This window comes from Tyto alba, unplaced genomic scaffold (genome assembly GCF_018691265.1).
Source record: "Tyto alba isolate M040663 unplaced genomic scaffold, T.alba_DEE_v4.0 Super-Scaffold_23, whole genome shotgun sequence".
Lineage (NCBI taxonomy): Eukaryota > Metazoa > Chordata > Aves > Strigiformes > Tytonidae > Tyto > Tyto alba.
Window position 1 is genome coordinate 4,074,196 of NW_024881297.1, and position 24,041 is coordinate 4,098,236.

A 24,041-nucleotide genomic window follows, 5' to 3' on the forward strand; every position below is an offset into this window, starting at 1 on the left:
AGCAAATAAAATAGTCCCAAAATACGAACATCTCATGAACTGGAGGATGGAAAAGGGGACACAAGGTCAGCAGCACCATGTCTACTGCAGTACACAAAAGCCACATTTATTTATCTGCTGCCCGTACACAGCAGTCACGAATGATGCCACAGAATTATCACGATTTACAAACGCTCCAGATATGGAATAACACCAACGTTATTGCTTTAAGCAGCGCGCTCTGCCCAGGCAGCATTGAGTGCTGGGGAAGACAGGCCCATCGAACGGGCCCCAACATTGACAGCAACTCGACGGGTTCTACAGGGCAATGGGCACCTCCAGTCCTGACGTACAGCCAGGGGCCAATCAGGGAAGTACCCATCAGAAGTGCCTGCAGAAAGGTACTTCAGGCGACCTTTTAGACTCCTCCTGACTCTTCTCTGCTGGATTTACAAAGTAGGAATTCCTTACTTTTTGCATCATCTTCACCGAGTTGAGCAGCAAGGAGGCTCACATGGGGACTTCACTGTGGGCCGCTCCCCCACAGCTCGCTGTGGTTTCTCTCCCCACGGACATTCTTCTATAGGTCACTTTCACAAACTGTACAGAAAACTAATGATACAGCTCTAGACTACCAAATGTAGTAACTCACATGCTCCTGAGAAACAGTAAGGCACCAGACAGCTTGGCCTAACCTTAATAAAGTCCATTTTCACAAGTATCAACTTACAGGGTTTGCTACTCTATGTTGTAAAGAGCACATATACCAGCTTTGCAAAGCACTTGGCCTTTCACCACAGCTGGAAGGGCTGCACTCACCAGTTCTTAGCTACACAGGACTTAATGCTGCGGGCAAGCTACCAACATAGATAATAAAGACGTCCCTACTTAAAAGACCTTGCAAGATAACAAAAAACTCAGTCAAAACTAAGGGTGAAAAACAGTCATCTCCTCAAATACAAGTCAGAGAAGAAACAGAAATTGATGTATTTTACTCTGAATGGAAATATTCCATTGATCAAAAGCTAGGAAGCACCATTTCAAAGTACTGAAATGCCAAAGCTTGTAATATTTACATCAAACTCGTTCTTTTAAATTGGTTCTACATCTTTGAAAAAAAACCCATGGTAAAACCTCTCAAAGGAAAAGCAGTTCTACACATTTAGTCGAGTATAAAACAAGAAAGCCAAATGACAGTGTGGTTTGTATGGGGTTAGAAAGTTAATTTACTGTTGCATGTTGCTGCTTTTGAAAAAGATAGTCAAAGTAATTTATTTAAGCTATCGGCCAAGTCGCAGAAGTAGTTTATGAAAACTAAGTATCAGTTTAAAGTCAAAGTGAAAGCAAGTATTTTACCCCATTAACAGGAACAATAGTGCTGCAGCTTTACCCAACCTTTCAAGAAACTCCTGATGAAACATGAGGTCAGGAGGTCAAACTGACTAACTTTTATTTCCGTAACTCCTTCAGAGCCTGAACTGGGGAGCGAATTAGGCTTGCAGCGTGACCCTCCGAAAAAGGTAAGAACTGGTATGCAGATGATGAATTCCTACAACAGACAAACCTATCTTGTCTGCCTTCTGCTTTTCCCTTTCTTCTCAATAACCCTGCATGGTATTTACTGTCCATTCTTGTTTCTCACCCTCTTTGTAACCCTCAGACCATGCGGCTCTGAGTCCAAATTCCAGATACAAGTACGTACAGCGCCGAATAAACAAGGAATATCAAAAAAAGGCATTCCTGAATATGGCTTCTGTATCTCTATCCTACAAAATACAGTTTCAAATTCAGTACAAACTCTACCATCAATAAGAACTTTGAGAGAGGTTGCAAGGATTAAGTTTTGAGAACATTGGCTATTTCAGTATCTATTTACCTTCTTTTACTGAGACACATACTTTGCCACTTGTGATATGTGAAGGCAAGAACGTGAATGAGAGCCCAATTCATGTGCACTATGTGTGTTATCAAGGGTCCACAGAAGTTATACAATCTGTTTCTTATTACTAAAACTATAAAAAAGGCTTGTACTTAGTAATTTTAATAAGCTTGGGCTATTTTATAAACTGTTAGCTGTAAGCCTCCAGGAATAAAAAAAATTTAAGGAGCATATGCTGCTTTGGTAACAAAAACCAAAAATCCAGAAAGGAAATTATTTGTCAAACTGCCTTAATAGCACTGTTTTGTGAAAATGAAAAGCCGACACTGAAAGGTGCGATCCAATCACAGCTACAAAACAAATATCCAGAGCAGCACCCAGTCACCAGTGATTTGCTTCGGACCATTTCTGAACTGCCTATGCTACGGACAGTACCACTTAACAGAGCTCAGACACCTCTGCAAGCATGGGCTGATCTTCTACATGCTGTGTAGGGAAGTAGTACTAGATAGCCTCCTTCTCCGCTTTGGAGTAGGTATTTAACACATTAAACAGAAGACAGCACGGAAGCAGCAGTACCTAGAGCAGAGAAGCTGCAAACAAGCAACATGGAAATCCCTGGTTTTCAGCTTCCCAGCACCCTTCAGGCTGCTCTACTACCAGCAACGGGTTCTACTTGCATGAGATAGGGCAAACTGGGGAGAGTTACACTGACCTGTAGCAGTTCGAGCCCCCAGATGTACTGCTTTGAAGGTATGAATTACATATAAACCCATGCTCTGTCGTAGAGAATAATTTTGCAAAATCAGAAATAAAGTCTAGAAGTTGTGGCAATCCAAGCTGAGACATTTTAGTTTTATGAAGAGTTGGAACTTTTTCAGGCAGACTTCTACAGATGCTTGTTCCTAAATCCCTTTCTAGAGAAGATGACCTGATTGAAACACCTCTCTGTTCATCATTTGCATAACCAGTGCAGCTTAAAATTCAAACTGTCTGTTCTTCTCACCCCCGCCTAACTCACAACATACTGCGAAGTGTCTTAATTAACCTTTAAATATTCTCTCCAATCTAGAAAGACAGAAAAAAAAGGGACTAGTAACAGTGTTAGTTAGACTTCTTAGCACAGTATTTTCCACTTGTGGCTATGTAGCATATCCACAGTTTGGCAAGCCTGGGGTAGCTCTTAAGTTCCCAAATCAAGTGTTTTGGGCTACTCCAGCTAGATGTTCCAAAGAGTCCCCCAGGAAGCCCCCGAAGTGAAGTCCTCCTCTTCTAAAGAGTTCATAGCCAACTTGGATTTCATCACTTTGGGTCCCTCAGATGCCAGTCTGAATGGACTTCATCTCTTCTCCTTCCAACCCCCCAGTACACCACTTGAGGCCAGCAGCCACCTCCTTGACCTTGTGGCTCCTGGCTCCCCAGCGCAGGAGCGACACATGGCCCATCTGTCTGGCGTCAAGGCTTCCCAAAATCCAGTTGCTGAGGTAAGAGCTGCATCACCTGGAGCAGCAACAGCTCACCCAGCCATTTGCTTCTGATGGACCCTTCATTCAGGCAGAGAGGTTGGGCAGTTCATTATGCAGATGGTTGTTCTGGAATTTAAACTTTCCACAATCCAATGAAATATTATTCAAATCCATCTAAACAATTATACCTTTCTGTGAATTCCAGCCAAGGCTGTTTTTCTAGTTTCCAACATGCTTTCTTACGATTCATAAAACTTACCTTCACTTTCTTCAACCATGAACTTTCAGGCAGGACATCATGTTCTCTGCTGCTGCTACAGCAAAAGGCATGCAGAAAGCCAAGGAAAAAATCAATACTAGTGAAGTGGTGCCTAGAAGACACAGAAGTAAACAGTTTTGGTGCCAGTCATCTCTCTGTAATTGAAGGATGAGGAATTATGCAGGACCATCAAAATGGATGGGATTGATTCTACTATCAGCCTTGCTTTCAATTATTTAATAAGCTTCCACCAGTCTCTCCTGAACAGAGAATAGAGAGACCTTGTTTTAAGACCAATATCAAAACTTTCACTTAGCAAAAAGTGTCTACAAATGCTTCCCATTCCAGAAAAAGTTAAACCACCTCCACCTGTTTTGAACAGATATAGTTCAAGGGAGAAGACCACAAAAGATCTCTGGAAATGGACCTCCTCCAACACCTACAGAAACACCTAACAGGGAACTACCCAGACACTAGAACCATGCCTTCCCTCTGACACAGAAGCAGCAAAATCCACCGATTTCCAAAGACAGCAGAGAAGGAGGGTTGGCCCCTGCTCCTCAGGTCCCCAGAGGCCAGGAGGCTGCTTTGCAGCACGAAGCCTTTATCCATAGCAGTTCTCCAATGGGGCAGAAGAAAGACTTACTGCTCTCGTCAGTGACCATCGCCAGCCTACCAGTCAGGTGAGAAAAGAATCCAGTCTCACACAGATTTGGAAGGAGCCTTTTCCCATGAGTTGGGCTTTCTGCTACCAACCAAGAAAACCTCATTTCTGTCTCCACCTGTAAAGGGATTGATGGTCCCAAAACCTTTGTAACAGTTGTGACCGGGTGATCGTCTGAGACATGGAAAAGGCATGTGCTCTCCTGGGCTCTATGTGTTTGCTCAGTAGAGTCATGCTTGACGAAATCAGGTTGTTCCCTTTGATGTGTCAGCAGGTGCTGAGGGCTTTCAGTTATTATTAAGGTCGGCCACAGCATAGCAGAGCCTCAGCAATCCACTCAGAACATTTTAACAGACATTTATCACAATTTATGTGCACTTTCTTAAAAGTCTTACAAGACAAATGGAAAGGCAGCAAGCATAGTTATATGTAAAGGGAACCGATTTAATGCCATAAATTAAGACTCGGGCACTCACAAATTTTTTTCCTGGCTGTTTCTCTTATTTTTTCTACCCAGACCCTGCTGTTTCACAAGCAGTCTTAGTCTCTAAGCTCTTATTTTCTTACTGCTACTGTCCATCTACTGCAATGCTGGTGTAGTACCACCCAACTCCTTGCATAGCACAAGGATGGAAATAATCCTACCTGAAACAGAACCCTTCAGTACCACTTTGGGAAGGTATTCAAATAATAAGATCCTTCCCCAGAAAAAGCTGTATTTGATACAGCTGCTTATGCATAAAACAACACATTCTTGCACAGGAGGGACAGTTTGGTTGGGCAGAAGCCCACCACCACCTCAAAACCTGATAGTGTTGGCAACTTTAAGAGCAGTCTGCTGAAAACTATTCCCTTATTCATTCCAACCTTATTTCATTCTGTCAGGATCCATCTGCAGAAGGCTCTCCTAAGAGGGAATAGCCTTTCAGCCTGCCAAAAAAAAAAAAAAGGGCGGGAGTGACAGCATCTTTTACAACACCATCCCCTAAAATGCCCATATGAGCTATTAGAGGGAGCTGGAGAAGAAAGCAAGCAACAGGTTGACTATATATGTCATTTCTATGTATGTCCCATGAAAAATCTGTACAGTTTCCATCCCATCTACATTCTGAGTTTTGTTCTGGACTAAAGAAATAAGATCCAGAGAGGGAAGAGAAAACAGGTGAGTAAAATACCCTTGGAAATACCCTGTATCAGGGAAAATAATTCAGAGGCCAACTGCTCCAAGGGACAAGAATTACAAAGTGACATGAAACCCAGAGGCCAAAATATCATTCCGACTTATTATAGCAGGTATATAGCAGACTTTATCATCAAAACTGCCAAAAAAGTGCCTTGTCAGTCATTTATCTCATTTGCAGATGACTGCTCCCAAACCAGTCTGTTGTGGCAAGGAATTAATTTACTCCTGTGGGATGAGAATGTCACAGGTGGGCAAGCAGTGACCAAAACCCAGAGCCTACACAAGGCCACCCATCAAGACAGCTAAACTTCTCCATGCCAGGGGTATGGAGTGGAAGGTACCCATGACACAGGACTATTTCCAGGAAAGTACTGCAAGACACACGTGCCGTGGTGTGCGTGAGCGTGCACGCACAGTTCCCTTGCCTATCACACTCTTCAGCTCCACCCTGATTTGCATGGAAGCCATAGAGGAACAGACCATCTTGCTTTTCTATCTCATTTCTACAAGAAAAGCAGGGTGGGTGATGGAAAGGAACCTGCTGAGGGACAACGTCAGCTTGGACTGTGGTCTCCGAAGGCTTTGACAGTCACACACTGTAACCACAATTTCTAGGGGATTATGGCAGAACCTGAGTCAGGCTAGCAAGGCTGGTTCTGCTCTGGCAGAGCATTTCTTCTCTCTGGAAGCCTAAGGTAAGGCGTCAGCAAGGGAAGGCTGTCAAGGGATGCACCCTACAAAACCCTTCCATCATTACTTTTGCCGTGGAGTGACAGCAAATTACTCCTGAGGGGGCTGCAGGGCTGTTTGGGATGCTACAGCATATCATTGCTAAACCCTGAAAGCTTAATGGTACTTCTTCCAGTAAGTGGAAGCAGCTCAAGTCTCTGACCAACCTCATTTCCAGCCACATGTTACCTAATCACAAATGCCAACAGAAGTGACACTTACGGAATAAACACTGATGAAACGAGTACTGAATTTCACTGTGTTGCTATTCACGGAACAGGTTATTTAAGAAAAGAGAGGGCCAGGATGAAGACACGCAATATTGAGGAGTTTTTGAATCAGATACTGATGTGGCACCAAAGCTAGTCCTCGTAATGCCAACCCCATCACATGCACCGCTGCCTGAGACAGGGACCGCGAAGTGTTCGGCACCCGCCCCTGCTCCTCCTGGGCTCCACACAGGCTGGAAAAATCTGGACTCAGGAGCAGACTCAGTGGTATTGCGAGGGTGAAACGAAGGGATGATGTTTTTGTTGGATTAGACAGAAATAGGGCAACTTACTTTTTTTTCTCTCCTCTGCAGAGCACCCATACCACAGAAATGCTAGTATAGATGTACTCTACACACAAGGGCAAAGGAGTAGCTTAACAAAATTTATTTTCCATTAATATTAGCTCAAGAAGGACTGTAAAACCACAACCGTTCTGTAGGGACATGCTGTTGGAATATAAACTCAAACCTGTCCAAATCCACACGAGAGATGTTTATTTTCACATATTCATAGCCATAAACAAGCATGCCTTTCATTGCTTAACCACTTTCTTGCCTCTGTAAGCTACTCCATCAGTGAAATGAAGAGTAAGCAAAGCAAGGTGATAAGAACGCAGTCATTCTGCTTTTTAAGACACAACACCTTCTGATGGGGATGCATGGACTTAAAATATACTACTTTACACAGACCTCCTTTCCTTAAAACATGCCACATGAAAAATATTTTAAAATAAACTAAAAAACTAATAAATGCTATTTTCATGTTTAACTGCTACACTACCCTTGAGGAGCAAAAGGTTTCTGTCTCTATAAAACACTCGTGCATGCACACAGACACGCACGAATCCACAGAGTCACCCTAAAGCACCCGAGCGGGAAACCTGGAAACAAGCAGACACAACAGCTTGCCTGGAACAGGGCAGGAGATCCAAGGACAATCAGAGTACCAGAAAAAACTGCTCAGTAGGCTTGAGCTTTAAGTACTTTCTTTCTGATGAAGCAAAGGATGGGAAGCTCTCTCCTGAGACGGAAGTCCAGGAAATGCGTCTGTGGCAATGTAATGCTTATCTTGAAAACATGCAAAATGTAACCAATCCCAGGATCTTCACAACAGAGACAGGGATCTTAATACAATAGTGCTGGGACAACCTTCCTGATTTAAGACAGATACATACATAACTACTCTGTAGTAGGTTCACACACAGTTTAAATCTTTGTTATCTTGAATTTGTTTGTGCTGCTAAATGGACTACTCTGAAGCCAAATGCAGGTGGCATTAAGTGATGTGTTCAGACATATTTTACATGTCTAATAATGTGGAAAAAAACATAAATGTATTAATCTTCAAATGGACATGCTGATACATAAGAAAAACTTCATTTCTCAATACAAAAGAACTACGAACACTATTAAAACAGACATCTTTTTTTAAGTTGGCTGTTATTAAGCAAGCAGATATTTATTTCCCCTCCTCCCCCCTCCCCTTTTTTTCTGATCAAGCATCACTTGCACCATGGCATAAATGAAGAATCAACTTAAAGCATTTAATCCTCAGACAGCTTATACAGGAGACTGTTGAGCTCCTTGAAAAAAAACTTTTAAAAATTCTGCAGTGTCATGTGCAGACACCTCAACTAATTGCAATGTCCACGTGACAGCAGTGTTGCATGTAAACACTGGCTGGGGCCCTGGAGAAACCATGTAGGTGCCAAGAGTCCAGTGTTCCATCAGGAATCATGAGCCCTGGTTTTAAGCAAGGAATTACTGTAATTGAAGCAATGAGGGGGAAAAGGGACTTACTTCGAAGGTTGACTTCAAATACCTCGCTGAGGTCTGCTTACTGTCCTAGTTCTTGCTCCTTCCTTCTCCCTCTGAGAAATCACACTTGGGAAAGGCTAACGGAGAGGAGATGAAAAAAATCCTCAAATTTGTTCACGATCCCTTCTCTCAGAAAGGATTTTCTTGGTCCTGATTCACACTCCAAGGCCCAAGAGATCTGTAATACCTCTGCTGATATTCTCAGCAGCCCCCTCACTCTGTCATGGCAGGAGCTGGTCTCTGTTCTATCATCAGTCGGACTGACAGGGACCACGGTGTGGGGATGTGTGATGTACATCATCTATTTCATTTATTTAACTGGATCAGGCTGTGCTCCCCAGGACTCTTCTCAGCACCTTCTGCAGAGTGAAGCAGCAGCAGACAGGGCCCCATCCGTCCCTCTCCACGTAGGAGGAAAGCAGCTCTTGAAGGAGGGATTTCTTCAGGTCAGTGAGAACGCCAGGCCTTTTGCTTCTGTGCTCCATTTTAAAAATACATGACATCTTTTTCCATTTGGAAAACCTATTACCCAAACTGATCTCATATTTCCGTGCTATGAAAGATATTTGTCCGGCTCCTTATATTTTGGCCCACTTTGATCTACAGTAAGTCCATAGCAGTACCACTGTATATCTATTCAGTTTTTCCTATGACCATGCAATCCTTGGAACAAAGGGAGAGGGAGCTGCAGCCCATAGGAAAATTATAATTTCAGAGGAGGACTTTGTGGTTCAGTCAGCCCTGAAAACGTAAGGCATACAATCAAGTAGAAACTCTGAGTATAACCCTTCTTACTACTTCTTGCACTTCGTGCACTAAGTACAAAGCACAGAGGTTTCCCCCATTCACCGTCCTTGAACAGGCAGCCAGAAGTTGGTATGAACAATAGGTTTCTAAAACTGTCTGCTGAAGCAAAGATAGTTTTGCTCTGCACCTTTAAAAAAGAGCTTTCTGTTCAGTTGGGTTTAACCTTACTCTGGTCATGGGCGGAGGTTCCCTGAGGAACAGGGCAGGAGGAAGAGAGGACCAAGAGCCGAGCTGGGACTCGGAAGGCCTCAGATCTTCTTCCTGCTCACCTCATCTTTTCCAAATGCTTTCCAAGTGATTCTTCCATCTACCTACAGATCTATCTTGTGGACACAAATTCTTCAGCATTTCACTGTGACAGAGAAAGCTTCACAAAAATGAGTTTTGATGAGAGCTTTGGAAGAAAAGGGAGGTTTTAAGTGGGAAAGTGCTGTTTGTCCTAAGTTAGAATGGGAGAAATGCAAGGCAGGTGGAGATGCAAGGACTAAGTGAGACAAATCTATCTTTAGCCCAAATCTGGCCCCATTCGAAAAACTTATAAAAACAAACAAGAAAAAAAAAATAAATGGAGCTTGAGCAACCATCTGCATAAGCTTTGACTACACTCCATAAAGTAAGGATGAAGTACTCGCTTGTTTTGAATGACAACTTCAAGGAGAAACAAACCAGACACATAAAAGCATTTCTGTATTATATTCTCCCTTTACAATACTCCTTCCCCCAGTGTTTTATGCAAGAAGCCCAAAGTCCTAAATAAGCAACACGATGGCATTGCGTTTTTCCATGTTTCTGGAGCCTCTGAACTTTGAGAAATCCTCTTTATGATGGATGAGTAAGTCTGAGAGGTCTGTATTAGCCTCTAGGAAGTGCTACATACTGGATTGGTGACAGGGATGAAGTCCAAGTCCAGCCCAACAGTGACCGAAGGCTGCTCAGTCGAAGGGGGAGGACGGGCTGAGGTTACCAGATGGGGTCTGTCGATCTGAAGAGGCAGCTGCAACCCATCAAGCCCGGTTAGTAAGTCCACAGGGCTGCCAAGCACAGCAACACACACGTGGTAAGAACAGGCATGGCAGGTTAAGGGAGTTCACCGCAAGGACGTCATTACTGTGGGAAGCATACAACGGAGCAGGGTAGCACGGACAGGAGGACGTTAAGCCAGCCTAAGAGCCTGCGGCCATCTGCCCAGTGCCGCACGAGGCCCGGCCGCCGTTCTGCCTCCCGAGGGGTTTGCGCTGCTTCCCCACGTTCCGCGAAGGTACGGGATTGCCAGACGTCCGCTCGGCTTCTCACACCGGCCCCGCAGGCCCCAGCCCGGACCAGGAGAGACCTCAGGGGCCCAGGGGATGGTCCCATTTCGAGCCTTGATGCACAGCCCAGTCCTCCTGAGAGCAGCCATACCTTGGCCTGCGCCCCACTACGTGCTTGCTGCCATCACACCAGGAAGCCGAGATGCTCCAATGACTTTCCCACAGCAGCCCTGCTTGACAGCGGGTCCCTAATAATATTCTTGTTTAGGATGTTGGAGTTAACCTCATTAAGCATTTCCCATGTGCAACCACCAGATGCTCAGTAGAAGTTCAAGCGTTTGTCTCCAAAATGCTATTCTAGTACACTGAGATAAAATATCATCAGCTCCTATAAAGCCCTTTCTCCATTTAGTAACACTGCCTGGCTGGCTTGGGGGGTAATCGTGTTGAAACAATACATTCATACCAACACATGAACAAGAAATAAGCCTTATTACTTCGGTCTTGTTGGAACAATGGTAACAAAAATAAAGCATCTGAAACAAATCAGAATGCCCCGAAACTGCTCAGATCCCAGTATGCACTTAACCCTCTGCGTGAACTTAAGCATATTTTTAAGGCTTCTACTGAACCAAAGCTCAAGTTTTGTGCCAGTATCTTTAGTCTGAGATACTCCAGCCTGTATTTCAAACATATCCGCCAAAGTAAAGTAACTGTAAAAGGCTAGCACTTAAGAAGTCCCTATTTGTAAGAGATCTGTGCTAGGGGATTGTCCTCTCAGATAATCAAAACCAAACTCTGAGTATATGCTAAAACTCCCAAAATACCAACAGCTGCACACTAACTTGTGTGAAAGTACTGATGGTAAAAACACATACAAGTTTCTTCATGTCTCAATATCCTTAGAAAAAAAGGATGACAAAGTAAGCAAGTGAGGAATAATCTGTCACAAATGACAGATCAGAGAAGGTTTGGGTTTTTTTATTCTTGACAGTTGATCCGTCTTCAAGTATTTCCCTGGTTTGATGGCTGAACACTAAAAGGCAGGTAGCCTACTGATGATCTGTCATTTACAAACAGTTGTACTCTCAAATGGGTGTATGCAGCCCTTGACTTGAAGGCTGTGGTTTTCCAATAAACAAAAAAAGTCACATTTTACTTGGTATCTGAAGTCAAAGATTGAAGATTCACTGTCCTGGGTCTGGCCCTTTCATTTAAAAGAAGTAAGGTTAATGTTCTCTAAGAAACAGAAGACAACATCCACACTTGACATTGCATATATGTGAATATAAACCAGGTCACAACTCAAACAAGGAGGCACACGCCTATAAAAAAATAGGTCAAATTGTAAGTACAACCTAAAGGCATCACATACCAACAGCTGTTTGGGTTTTGTTACAAAAGGAAGAAAGCTCAGTGAGAAACTGGAATAATTTTCTCTCAAACAAAAGGTCGAGACTGATTTAATATTTTTGTCATTTCTAAATGCTAAGTTTGCTGTGTTCTGTTTATTTACAATCTGAAACATCTGCAGTGGTGTTTTGAGGCTGGCCATTTCTTGCACCTTCCACAGCAGGTAAGCACTGCACCAGGCATAAGCAACCTCTGAAAATTGCCACCTGCCAAATCTGCTTTGAACTTAGTTCCACCTCCTTTAATGTCTTGCAGTTATTTTCCCGCTTTTCTAAACCATTTGCTCCTCTAGATGCATACCAATACTTTCTTAGCAACAAATTACGTTGTCAGATACACTTCAGTCACTTTTGAATAGTTAAGCCATTAAACCCCCTGTAGGGCCTTGCCACCTTATAACAGGAAGCCTACCATGCGAGTGGTACAGTATACATCCAGTATATGCTCACATGGGTGTAGGTTAACTATCTTGCTTAGGAATCTACATTAGACAAAACATTTAATTTAGTGCAGCGACACAAAATGCACTCCCACAGGCATCCAGAAGAGAAAGTACCATTGACACTATCTGACATGCTAAATCAGATATATTAAATTAACTTCTTCATGACTGTTTGAATGATCTGACCTTTATAAGGAGAACAAAAGGGAAGACTACTTGGATATAAATAGGGAAGGGGCTGGGCCACTCATTCAGGAAGTCTTGCCATAACCTTTAATAATACTTACTCCGCCTAGTAAGTCTGAGATGGACAGCAGAAGAGTACCAAAGTGAGATATTACTGTACAGGCGCTAGAAGGAAGGAAAAGCAGGAAGGAGGTGCAATGACACACCAGAACACAAGAATTTAAGGGCCACGCATTATGTGGGGGGAGTACATGTGCCCTGCAAGTGTTGTCTGAGTAAGCAAAGCTTTCTGCCTGGCCCCGCTGTGCCCACACAACTGTACGTCCGTCCACTGTTACAACACACTCTGCCTCTGAACATTTCCTAAACCCAAGCCAAATAAAGAAAAGGCAAGAGATCCATCAGTGGACTTACATCTAGGCTGCTGTCTGTGAAACTACAATTTTACCCTCTGTAGATCAAAGTTATGAAGAGCTTTTCTCCTTTAACCCTGCCCTGGTGAGAGGCCATAGGCTTCATCACTGAAGCCCCCAGAGCCCAAGGCCGCTGGTACTTTCAGCTGGGGCATGTCAGCATGACACTAGGATACACGTCCCAAAAAAGTACCGGGTTCTTCAGCAGCACTCTTCCCTCCCCAGTGCCGGATCAACATTCCTGCACTAGGACAGCACCGTCCAAACTTCAAAAGACTGACATTGCAAAGGAAGCTTTAGGAACGTGAACACACGGAGTAGATCAAAGCAGCAGGAACTACAGTAGGTACCAGAGATCACTGACCAGAAAGCCAGACTCCGCGAGGCACAGTCCTCCCGAAGCGAGAGGAGGTAGGACTCCTCCACGCGCCGTCTGAACCGCGAAAGGATGATTTTGCTTGATGACTGTAATTCAGTTACAAGTTCTGCTGCATGTATTTGATAAACTCTATAAATATTGTGACTATAAATATTGCTATTTTGACCAAAACAACAGCAGAAATAGACAAAAGAAACCTGCGGAAGCACCAGCTTTCTGAAGCACGGTCAAAAACAAAAGGCAGCTTCTACACAACTAATTAAGTGCTCTTTTGCTGTGACAAGTGCATGCACACGCACACGACTTGTTAAATAAACGGTTATTTTCAAGGGATAGTAAGCAGATGTGAAGAAAGGAATTTGCAAAACTGATGGCATGCAGATGACTTTTACTGCAAAAGTAGATGTGTAAACTATTTCAAAACAAAGGGGTTCAAATATTTTAGTTTTTGAATCTAAGTTTAGATTTAGGAAGAGACTATGGGCAAAATCTTGCTTTACTAGTGAAAATGCCAATTATTCCATATATTTATAATGAAGCAATCAAAATTTAGCACCCTTCTGTTCCTCGTAACCATACACCTAAGTGCTGAGAGCAAACATTAAACAGTATGAAATTCAGCAATGTCTATGAAGTATGCGTTAGCACAGTACACAATTCTGCCCCATTATCAGCAGGTGTCTTATGAGTCATGATTAAAAATCTCTTTATGCACAAATTAAATTTGCGCGGTCCTTTGATAACTTGTGCCAAGCCAAGTGTTCTTGTTCTGTTACTAAAATTATCAAACTTCTTTTATAAGCTACACACTGAGTGAACTGCTACCACAGCGATTCCTTTTACTTTCTCCCACAAGGTACAAAACCTAGCTGGCCACACTGGAGAGTGTTTCTAAATTCCTTTGAAGTTGAAAATAAATCTTTCCAACAGACACACGGTCCTAGAATTTCTCACTCTTGTTCCAGTTTCTGTTAAGCCATATTATCTCACTCTTCACATCTTGAGGATACACCGAGGATTGAATATTCTAACTTGGTTGAGAGACGCATAGTACAGCAACAGAGAAGCCAGAAATGCTAACTTCAGGTTACTTCTGCTAACCTTGGAGCTGGTGGGAAGAAAAAAAAAAAAAAAAAAATCTGAAATCCCATCGATCTTCAGGATTATTGATTTATTTTACACTCAATTCCTTAAAGTTCCAAAAGACTGCTACAACAGCTAGGTGAAGTAAGCAAGCAGAAGTGCTCAAAAAGGTGATTCTCAACACGCGAATTGTTCTCAAAGCCCCTCAAAGGCTACAAAAGATGGCCCAGGTTGAGAGCAGCATAAAAAGACAGCAGTGACTCAGGAGCATTTACCCACACTCCTTCTCTAACAAAAAGCACGTGTTCTCCCAGTCCAGTCCCTAAAATCATGGAAGGCACAGGAAGGGCTTCTCCTAGGTGCTGTGGGAAAGGAGTGGCAATAAGTCACACAACCAAGAAATCTCCTGTTTTTTACTGCAGACCCCTTCAGTATCTACTGTTGTCTTATACGTGTGGAGGTTTCTGAAGACAGCGACTGCTTCACTTCAGTTAACTGAAAACAACACGAGCAGCTTGCCAGCCGCATGGCAATCTCTGCCAAAGCTGCTGTACTCCTTAATCTCTTTCCATTTAATCAAGTTCATTGTATTAACGTGCTGCCTCTAACACAAGAACTTCACTCAGGATTACTGCTAAAACAGCTCTCACCTCGAGGGCCTCCTGCATTCTAAGAACTACATCTGAAGCTCTATCTATCCAGGAAGATGTCTGCACTGCCAACACAGCACACTGCCAACAGATTCTCTTAAAAAAATCCCAAATCCAAACAAAATGCACCAAACCAATCTTCGTCAATCGCCTCAGATGTAAACACCACCAGCATTCCCTTTCTTTAAGTAAGGAAGGTCAAGGAGGTTTGGTTGTGCATAGGCCGAAGCTCTGAATCAGGAGTTTGAGACACTTATGGAACTACTCCTGCAGTGACAGAGGCACACCACAGAGTCTGGGAGGTTCGCGAGCCAGTGCTTCTTGCAAAATGGAATCAAATCATTAACATGGGGCATGTGATGGGAGGAGGGAAACCTATATCCAAGAAGGGATACTTGCTGCAGGCTTGTTAATATGATTGCTCCCCGGAATAGCAGTAGAGTAACCACTACATTAATCTGGCTGGATCCTGCAGTCATGTTCTACCACTGCTCCTGCGACTTAAAGAGTACAAGGAAAGTATTGTTAGCTTTCTTTACCACATGACTGAATTAACGAATGGTATGTGTGCTCAATATATGCCCAGTCTTTCAATATGGGATTTGTGTACCAAGCCAGTCACTGCATCTGCTGAAGCCACAATGAAATACCACGCGTTTTCAACCAACACAGCAATCAGGTCAGTGCAGTTTCAAGAACGAGCCGCTTATAGATGTGAACCACTCAATTCTCGTATGATACCTTCTGATGAAACAAAACTGCATGTAAGAAAACAAAAAGCATGCTTATTTTAGAAATAAACCCTTTAAAACTTAAATCTGTTGCTTTGCTTGGACTACATGGTAGCCAACGATTTTACTACCTGAGAAGTACACAGTGACGATTTGGATGCCAAATTCTAGATTCACTTACCAAAGGACTGTCTTTTTAGCCTGAAAATGACTTTGTTATTAACTTTCCCATTTTTAACAATTCACAAAAGCAAAAAGAAAAACCATCAAACTTGTATTTTGCTTTCTCTCTCACACCAGTGACTTTGCTCATCACACTCAGTGAAATTATCCTGGAATAAAGCAGTAGGACTGTATACATCAATATGTACTGAGGCATTTTCTAAGGGATTTAAGAAATTAAGTTCTTTAAATGATATCATTAGCAACATGGAGTTAAAAGTAACAAAAGCTGCATACCAAGTGGTAAAATACCGGACATTAATGACATTAAAGAAGCCTTACCAGACCATCACAATTGCTAATAGCGACAGAAGCTCCAGGGATGTCAGTTATGTCTCCCACATAGGCACAGTTGGTCCACAGGGGCTCTCTCTTCCATAATTGCTCTGTAGCAGTTCTAGTCCGACTCGCGTTAACAGCATCGTTTCCAGTTTCCACAGAGTCTTCATACCACTCCACTACAGCCCCGGGAGCCACTAAACGCGTGTTGGGTTTCAGCCGGAGATGAAATTCCCTTCCAAATGCAGTGACATTAAAATACAGCTGTCTGGGGCTTTGGGATACCTCCCGCGTTGATCTTCTTTGGTGACTCGCAGAGAGGATATTGGAAATATAGCTTCCGTCTGCATTGGTACTAATTGGAATCACTAACCCGTACGGTCTTGGTCTGCTTTTTCGTGACTCTGCCAAGAGAAATACACCCAAAACCAAACTAAAATTAGAACAAGAGCACGGGATGAGGCTGGAGCCTTCAGATGACAGGCGCAGTGGCAGAAGCGCACGTCACCGGACACGGGGCGGGCCTGTCGGGGGCCGCGCTCATTCAGGGAGCGCGCCAGGGCCAGCCCCGTGGCCATGAGGCACACCACCACCACCACCACCAACAACAACAACAACAACCACCACCAACCACCACCAACCACCACCAACCACCACCACCAACCACCACCAACCACAACCACCACCACCAACCACAACCACCACCACCACCACCAACAACAACCACCAACAACAACCACCACCAACAACCACCACCAACAACAACAACCACCACCACCAACAACAACAACCACCACCACCAACCACCACCACCACCAACCACCACCACCACCAACCACCACCAACAACAACCACCACCAACAACAACCACCACCAACAACAACCACCACCAACAACAACCACCAACAACAACAACCACCACCAACAACAACCACCAACAACAACAACCACCACCAACAACAACAACCACCACCAACAACAACAACCACCAACAACAACAACAACCACCACCAACAACAACCACCACCAACAACAACCACCACCACCAACAACCACCACCACCAACAACCACCACCACCACCAACCACCACCACCACCAACCACCACCACCACCCACGGCGCCTTCAGGCCAAGCCTCCCACGCCATATCTGTAGGACTCCGCCGCCGCACTCCTCCCCCTTCCAGAATTCCCAGTTTAGGATCCCTGGCAGAGCTACCCTCCACCAATGAATTCAGCTGAGGAACGATAAAACCCTGTGTAGTTTTTAAAAGGAGAGGGGACAGTGCCACTTACCACCCCAGTGCGCATTAAATTAGCTAGTCTGGATACAAGCACACCAATCTAATGTAGGCAAACATAAGGTACGTGTCACTCCTCTCTTTAGCCAGAACTCTCAGGCTTAGAAACCTTCACTTCCGTACCCTACAGCAAGGCCTTTAATACTCTTAACACTATCAATTGTTATTATAAAAAAGCTTTGTACTACTTTTACACAGCCACTGAGAGAACATGTAAGAAAGAAGCAGAAAAGCGTTTGACGTGTCTTCATGTTAAGCGAGGTACAAAAAACCAGGAGTGATGTGAGAGGAAGGCCATTTCAGCTTCAGGGACAGCGTACGGATCACACCAAGGCGGACAAATGCAAGAAGCTGTGCCCATTTACGCACCTCAAGTAAACACAGACCTCAGATGCTGGGATATACATTAAGCACATGCAAAATACCCTCCGCGTGCCCAAATTTTCAAGAAGCAGGTCTTTCATGACTCTGCTTTCATAAAACTTACAGAGAAAGCCCTGAAATATTAATTTACATTTATCCGAAAAGTTTCCTGGGATTTAGGTTTGCTTAATAGCCAGCTAAAGAGGCAGTGATCCTTTTGAATTGTCTTGTAAGAAATGCCATGCAACTCCTTCATCCACCTTAAGCAGAATTGCCTGCTGCTGTGTCAAGACCTCCATTAAGATTTTGAAAATGAAGTGCCATGCTTGGTTACAACTCCAATTTGCATACATATTTCTGCAGCCTGAGAAAACTGGAATCGGGAAAAGAATCTTGTGGATATCACATACTGCTGATAAATTAATCCACACCAAAAGCAGTAACTTATCCCTCTACAGATCTCCTCTAACAAATCCCCATAGCCAGCAACTTGCTATTGCTCTTCCTCTTTGCATCACTTGAGTAATAGAGTTCAAAAACAACAGAGAAGCTAAGTATTAAAAAACAAACAAACAAACAAACAAACAACCAGACAACTTCACAAATTTGTACCTAGATCCTGCACTTTATGGCAATACATAGAAGCAAAACTGCACTCTGTTGATAGCACCAGAGAACTCCTCAGGCAATACCAGAGAAGCTCATCAACACAACCCTTAGCCAAGGCAACGTGTCCCGAATGCGAGGTGAGCTCCAAGGAGAAGCCACTGCTGTCAGACTTCCAGGCAGCGCCAGAGCATCCCGGGATACTGGAATCGTGTGGTGAATCAAGGCCATTGGCAACCAATTACCAGCAGTAGCTCTCCCAAGGCTAACCTGCTGTGGCAGAGGCGTTGGCCAAGCAAGGTAACAGCAACAGAAGCTCCACCGGCCTATCGTTTTTTTGTGGTTCCCACTGGTCAACTCAGGATTCCTGCCTACTTAAATAATAATAATTTTTTCCCTCTCCGCTCTCTGCCATTCTCAGGCACTGATAAGAAAAGGAAGAGAACCTTCTCTTTTGCTTAGATGAAGCTATTCTCCCGTTACCGCTTCTCACGTTTGCAACTCTGAATCAGGACACACACACACGTGTTCCCCATTGCCTTAAAGTAATTTCACACCACTGCAAAACAAGTCCATCACATGAGTTTATCTTGTCTGCGAGACCTTTGTAATCTGGAAGCAATCAAGATATTTGGTGTTCAGTTTTCATTCTGTAAAAGGAGAAGGAGAGACATTCCCAGGCCAGGTCAAGCTGTGGGCTAAACTGCTGCTACGAACTAGACCACAGTGTAAGTCTTAATGCCTGTGATTAGATTACATGAGAGTTAAAAAGACACTTAGTACAGAAATAATTATTCCCTAGCTCTTCCCCTCCCGAGATAACTGGTGAAAGCAGTATTAGAGTGATATTACTGATACATTTATTAAAATAACTCCATGATTTAGTAGCTCAAATGCTACCACTAAGTGCCACCAAGAATTCCTCAAATAAATATACTTAATTAAATGAGCTAAATTTTACCCACTCCCAGTGTGAATCACACTTGAACTGAGAATTAATAGAGGAAAAAGCTCAGTAGCTAGTTCCTCTCTCCTGGTAGCAGTGGCTGCTTATTTTAAGAGACTCACACATTCAACAAATAAATTTAGTAGAAAATCTTCCTAATGGCTTCATATAAATGTGGGGGGTTTTTTTCCAGTTTTCTTTTATGCCAGTTACTGAGGGATTTGGCAGAAAAAAAATGTATAGTATTAGTAAGACATACATGGACATTTAAATTCTTGCCACTATAAATACCTTTACACAATACACAAATATTCCAGGCAAGTGATAAGTTCCTTATCATTTTCAAGCCTGTTGTTCTGAAAACATCCTCCACGTCCTACAGCTAGCAGCCACAGCATGTTTTTCTGTAGCAGTCAACTCAACCTATTTTGCCATACCCCTACGAGATCAGGTTCTAAAACTGGTACCCTATTAGGACATTATCCTTTGGATAATTCCCATCTAAAACACTGGGAATTCTGAGTGAGGATTGCTGATCTCTCTCCTTAGAGAAGGGACCAAACTAAAACTCTAAACTCATTTTTATTAATTAGACACCAGGCCATGAACAGGAAACAGAGCTGCTGGGTTGTATATCCTAACTGGGTCAAAGTAAAAATCTAGATCCTCACATTCCCCACGCGTCAACGATGAGATTTAATTCACAGACTGACATCCTTTTACCTCGCTGAGATTCTTTGTGGCTTTTTTTTTTTTTTTTAAAAAAAAAAAAAAAAAAAAAGAGAGTGGGATGTTCAATGCCAGAGACCACAGTCTGGTGATCAAATTCTGTGTTCAATGCACAACTTAGAAATTGCTTTGCATATCTTCCAGCAGTATTCACAGATTTCTACTGGCGGGAAAAAAAAAAAAAAAAAAAAAAAAAAAAAAAAAAAAAAAGAGTTGTTTTGCTAATAACAAGAACAGCCAGCTAGCCTCAAGAAGGTAGGAACAAAGGGTGGAAAATAAGAACTGTCAAGTTTTTGAGTCAGCAGAAGCCTTTTCCAGAGTCTCTAAATGCTGAGCTAGAAGAGGAAATGCCTTTTGTTCAAAGACAATTAAAATTAAATGTGACATGACTGAATGCTGAAGACATCTAAACTCCTCCACTGACTTACATTACCCTTTTTCAACAGACTGTACGGTCTTAGGAAATGCTATTCCAGCTGTAGGTGTTCCCCTTCCTATGCTAAAATTTCAGAGTTGATCTGTTCTGCTAATTCAAAGCTTACAGTAACGATCAGAAAAGAAGCACAGAGCAATAGAAAAAGGACTTAACTTCCAATTTTCTTCATTTTTTTCATCTGGCTTTAAACTGCTGCTCCAGTTGCACAATGTTTAAGTTGAAAGGAAGCACTTAAGAAAGAACATCGCATTCTTTCATTGTGTGCCAAAACACAATTAGCTAGAGAATGCCTCTGAAGAGGGCTGTCGGCACTTTTTTCCCCCCTCAAATACACATGGAACTGAAGAATTAACACCACTGGCTCACAGTAGTTGCCTTTGCACTGTACAGCAACTGTGGACAATGGAGGTTCAAAATTCCTAGCCTTTTTTTTTTTTTTTTTTAATCATCACCTGCATTTGGAAGAGCCTTATTTTTTAGGCATAAGTGTTTGTGAAATACACTGATCAAAAATTGTTCATGTGGTTGTCCACAGCTGAATTGCAAACGCATAAACACGGAGAAAAGATTTCAAAAGCATAGTCTAAATTGAAATCAGTGGAAAAGGAGGAATTTCTGAAAGTTCAGACAAATTACTTCTATGTCTAAACCTCGTTGCCCAGGTTTGAAGACATTACTTTTCTTTCTTCTTTTAACAAGTATTTAAACGTCATTTAGTGCTAATTTTTCTGATTACTTTTTGCTCACACTGCCTGTAAGTAAATTTTGATAATGGGGCTCTCATTCTTCCAGCTTTCTGCGTTCCAGCCAGAGGTCCAACTTTTGTGAACAAACTTAATTTTTTTGATCACAGGAGCTCCTTCGCCTATCATCATGACCTGTGAAATGCATCCACTGAGTCAAAGTGTCAGCAGCATTGTTTTTTCCCCAAGCATTTTCTGAGCCATGGCAGTGAGATGTAGATTAATTACTATGTGCAGTAACCACACCTGCCTCTATACTGCTAGCAAATCTTTCAATTAGGAATAGCGATGTGGAAATACATTCAAATTATACCAAAAGCACAACTGTTCTGGCAGAGACAATGCTGGGGACCGCACAAGGAAACAAGTGTGTGGGGACTCCTGGTAACATCCCGTCCGCACCGGGCCAGCCTTGGGCTGTACACCAAGTCCCAGGCTGTCTCATCCTGACACAACAGGATGACCAGCAAGCTCCCATCAGCTTCCAGAGCTCCCTCGCCTGTCCTGAGGGATGGATCAGAAAGCACGTGGGGGTCAGGGAGTGCAGCTCCCTCAGACGAAGGACGGGATCTAACGCCACTGCTCCAGCGCATCCCTGTGCCAGCACCTTCTGGACAGCACTCACAAGCCCCGACACACTCAGACTGCTGGGTGGCAGGCATCCAGCTCTGCAGTGGAAGTACCGGGGGGAAAAAAAAAAAAAAAAAAAATAAATGCCCGTTGCTACAGGAATTCAGAGGACAGCATTTCAACAAGAAGGCTGTCCCATGTTCTGAGAGGCTCCCCTTCCATCCCACAGATAACCGCCATGGGATGAGCACAGACCCTTTCCAGTCACTTAGCAAAGTGCTGCTTACTAACACAAAAAGATGGTGCAGTGACAGTGGGACGGCCCTAACAGGGGTTCTGTCATCACTGTTTTCTGCCTTCCTTGCCAGTCGGTGGCTTCCAGATACCAAGAAGCAGTTTTGGTCCCTCTCTTTCAACAACTGGCTCATTTCAGAACTACCCTGCACTCTGTATTTGGCTGACTTCAGGCGGCAGAAATGCCCAGGGAGAAAGACAGGACAGAGAAGTGGGATGGATTTCTTGAGGATTCCCACACAGCTTTGCACCTGAGGAGGGAGGAGGCTACACAGTATGCTTCAGTGCTGGGCACTGCAAGCGGGATGAATAAAAGCCAAGGCCAGCCTGGCACTGCCACTTTGCGGGTCAGACATCCCGGTTTTCTTCCAGAAGCAGCACTGAGCAGCAATGGAGCTCTGCTGTGTGGGAGGCTGAGGCAGGAAAAGCGAAGACGTAGCAGCAGCCCAAGTGCCAGCACCTTCAGAATTACTTATTTCAAGAGCGACAACAGTACAATTTCCTCCTGACAGTTTCCAGGCACTTGCAGTATGCTACGCGTTAATGCAGATAATTAAGTTTGGGTAACTCACTGTATCTCTATAAGACATTCTGTACTGGTATTAAAAAAAAAAAAAAAAAAACCAAACAATTCTATATGCTTTAATTGGCCCTAAGTGGCTTTCCAATCTATAAGAAAAGATTAGCTGCTGACAGCAGCCAGCCCTGGGCCAAATCAAAATATACAACACCGATATAAAGTGACACTTAATAGGGACTTAAAAGTAGGACAGCCCATTTGGAGGCAATCCTAATGCAGGTTTTACTGCCGCCATTAAAACTCTAAATTGAGTAAGCCATACTTTTTGAATCAGAATTTACAGGATCCATTACTGTACATATTAACAGTTTAAAAACATTTAGCGTAAGACAAATCCCAACGACTGTGTTAACAAGCTATCTGCGCTTCGAAAATCCAGATTTCCCCTCAATAAAACCCCCTCGATCCCTGAAAGCCAGGGATTGTGGACAGCCTGGTCTCGGTGAGCCATCAGACTCTCACGGCTTCTGCTAGCCTGAACCAAACCCCACCGCGATGCTGGGTGGTCGTGCCGAGGAGGCAGCCACAGGCCAGCAGCTCGCTCTCACCGGGCACCCGCCAACACCAAGTCCCATCCCAAGGGGGTCCCAACGCCGCCCCATGGGACATTTGGGACCAAGGGCTGATGGATCTGTGAGCAGAGACCCAGCAGCTGACGTCCTCTCCGGCTCCCACCCGCCCCTTCCCAGGTGAGATCCCATCAGTGGCTGAAGGTCCCAAGGTGCCCCCAAATCCAGGCGAGCGCCTGTCCCCCCATTGAGCGCGCACACCTGGCACGGGGGGCCCGGTACACCCTCCACCATGCAACGTCACCCCTCTCTCCCGTGGTTCCTGTGCGCCTCATGGGCTCCTGACTACAGCAGGGCCACCACAGTGAAAGGAAAAAGTTAAAGGACAAAAAGTTATTCTCCAGATTAAAGAATTTTGTCTGATGTACTGTAAAATTTCAAAGAACGCATTCCTCTACAGCTTACGGTTTCTGAAATTCAAATACAATCCATTTCTCATGGAAACGACTAGAAATAAAACACAGGATCAGCATACCACTGGAAAAGAAGTCTGTTTGCCAGTTAGGTTTAAACCTACCTAACTGTCTCAATTCCCATTATTCATTCATCACAGTGGAAATCAACCTAAGCCCAGAAGAATGCAGCGCCAAACTAAAATGGAGACAAGACCTCCAAAATTTGGAGGAATACTTGAAATTCCTTTTTTTGAACAAAACCTCAGAATTGGAGGTCTAACAGCAACTGGAATCAGAACTGTCTGGGGTCCACTCCCACCCCTACTGCTCCTCTGGGTGAAAAGCTCCTCGAGAGCACAGACGCTCGCACTTGAAGAGCCAACTGTTTGTTAGAAGGCTCGTTTCAC

General features: G+C 43.7%; 1 protein-coding gene across 4 annotated transcripts in view; it reads right to left on the reverse strand.

Moving 5' to 3' along the window:
• The window catches only part of ADAMTS3 (ADAM metallopeptidase with thrombospondin type 1 motif 3), a 142,314-nt gene that overhangs the window by 98,557 nt on the left and 19,716 nt on the right, over positions 1 to 24,041 (reverse strand). For all 4 annotated transcript variants that reach the window (XM_042796757.1, XM_033007750.2, XM_033007764.2 and 1 more), the window contains one exon: positions 16,107 to 16,507. In XM_042796757.1, the coding sequence (XP_042652691.1) occupies positions 16,107 to 16,507 (401 nt within the window). The remainder of the gene's footprint in view (positions 1 to 16,106; positions 16,508 to 24,041) is intronic.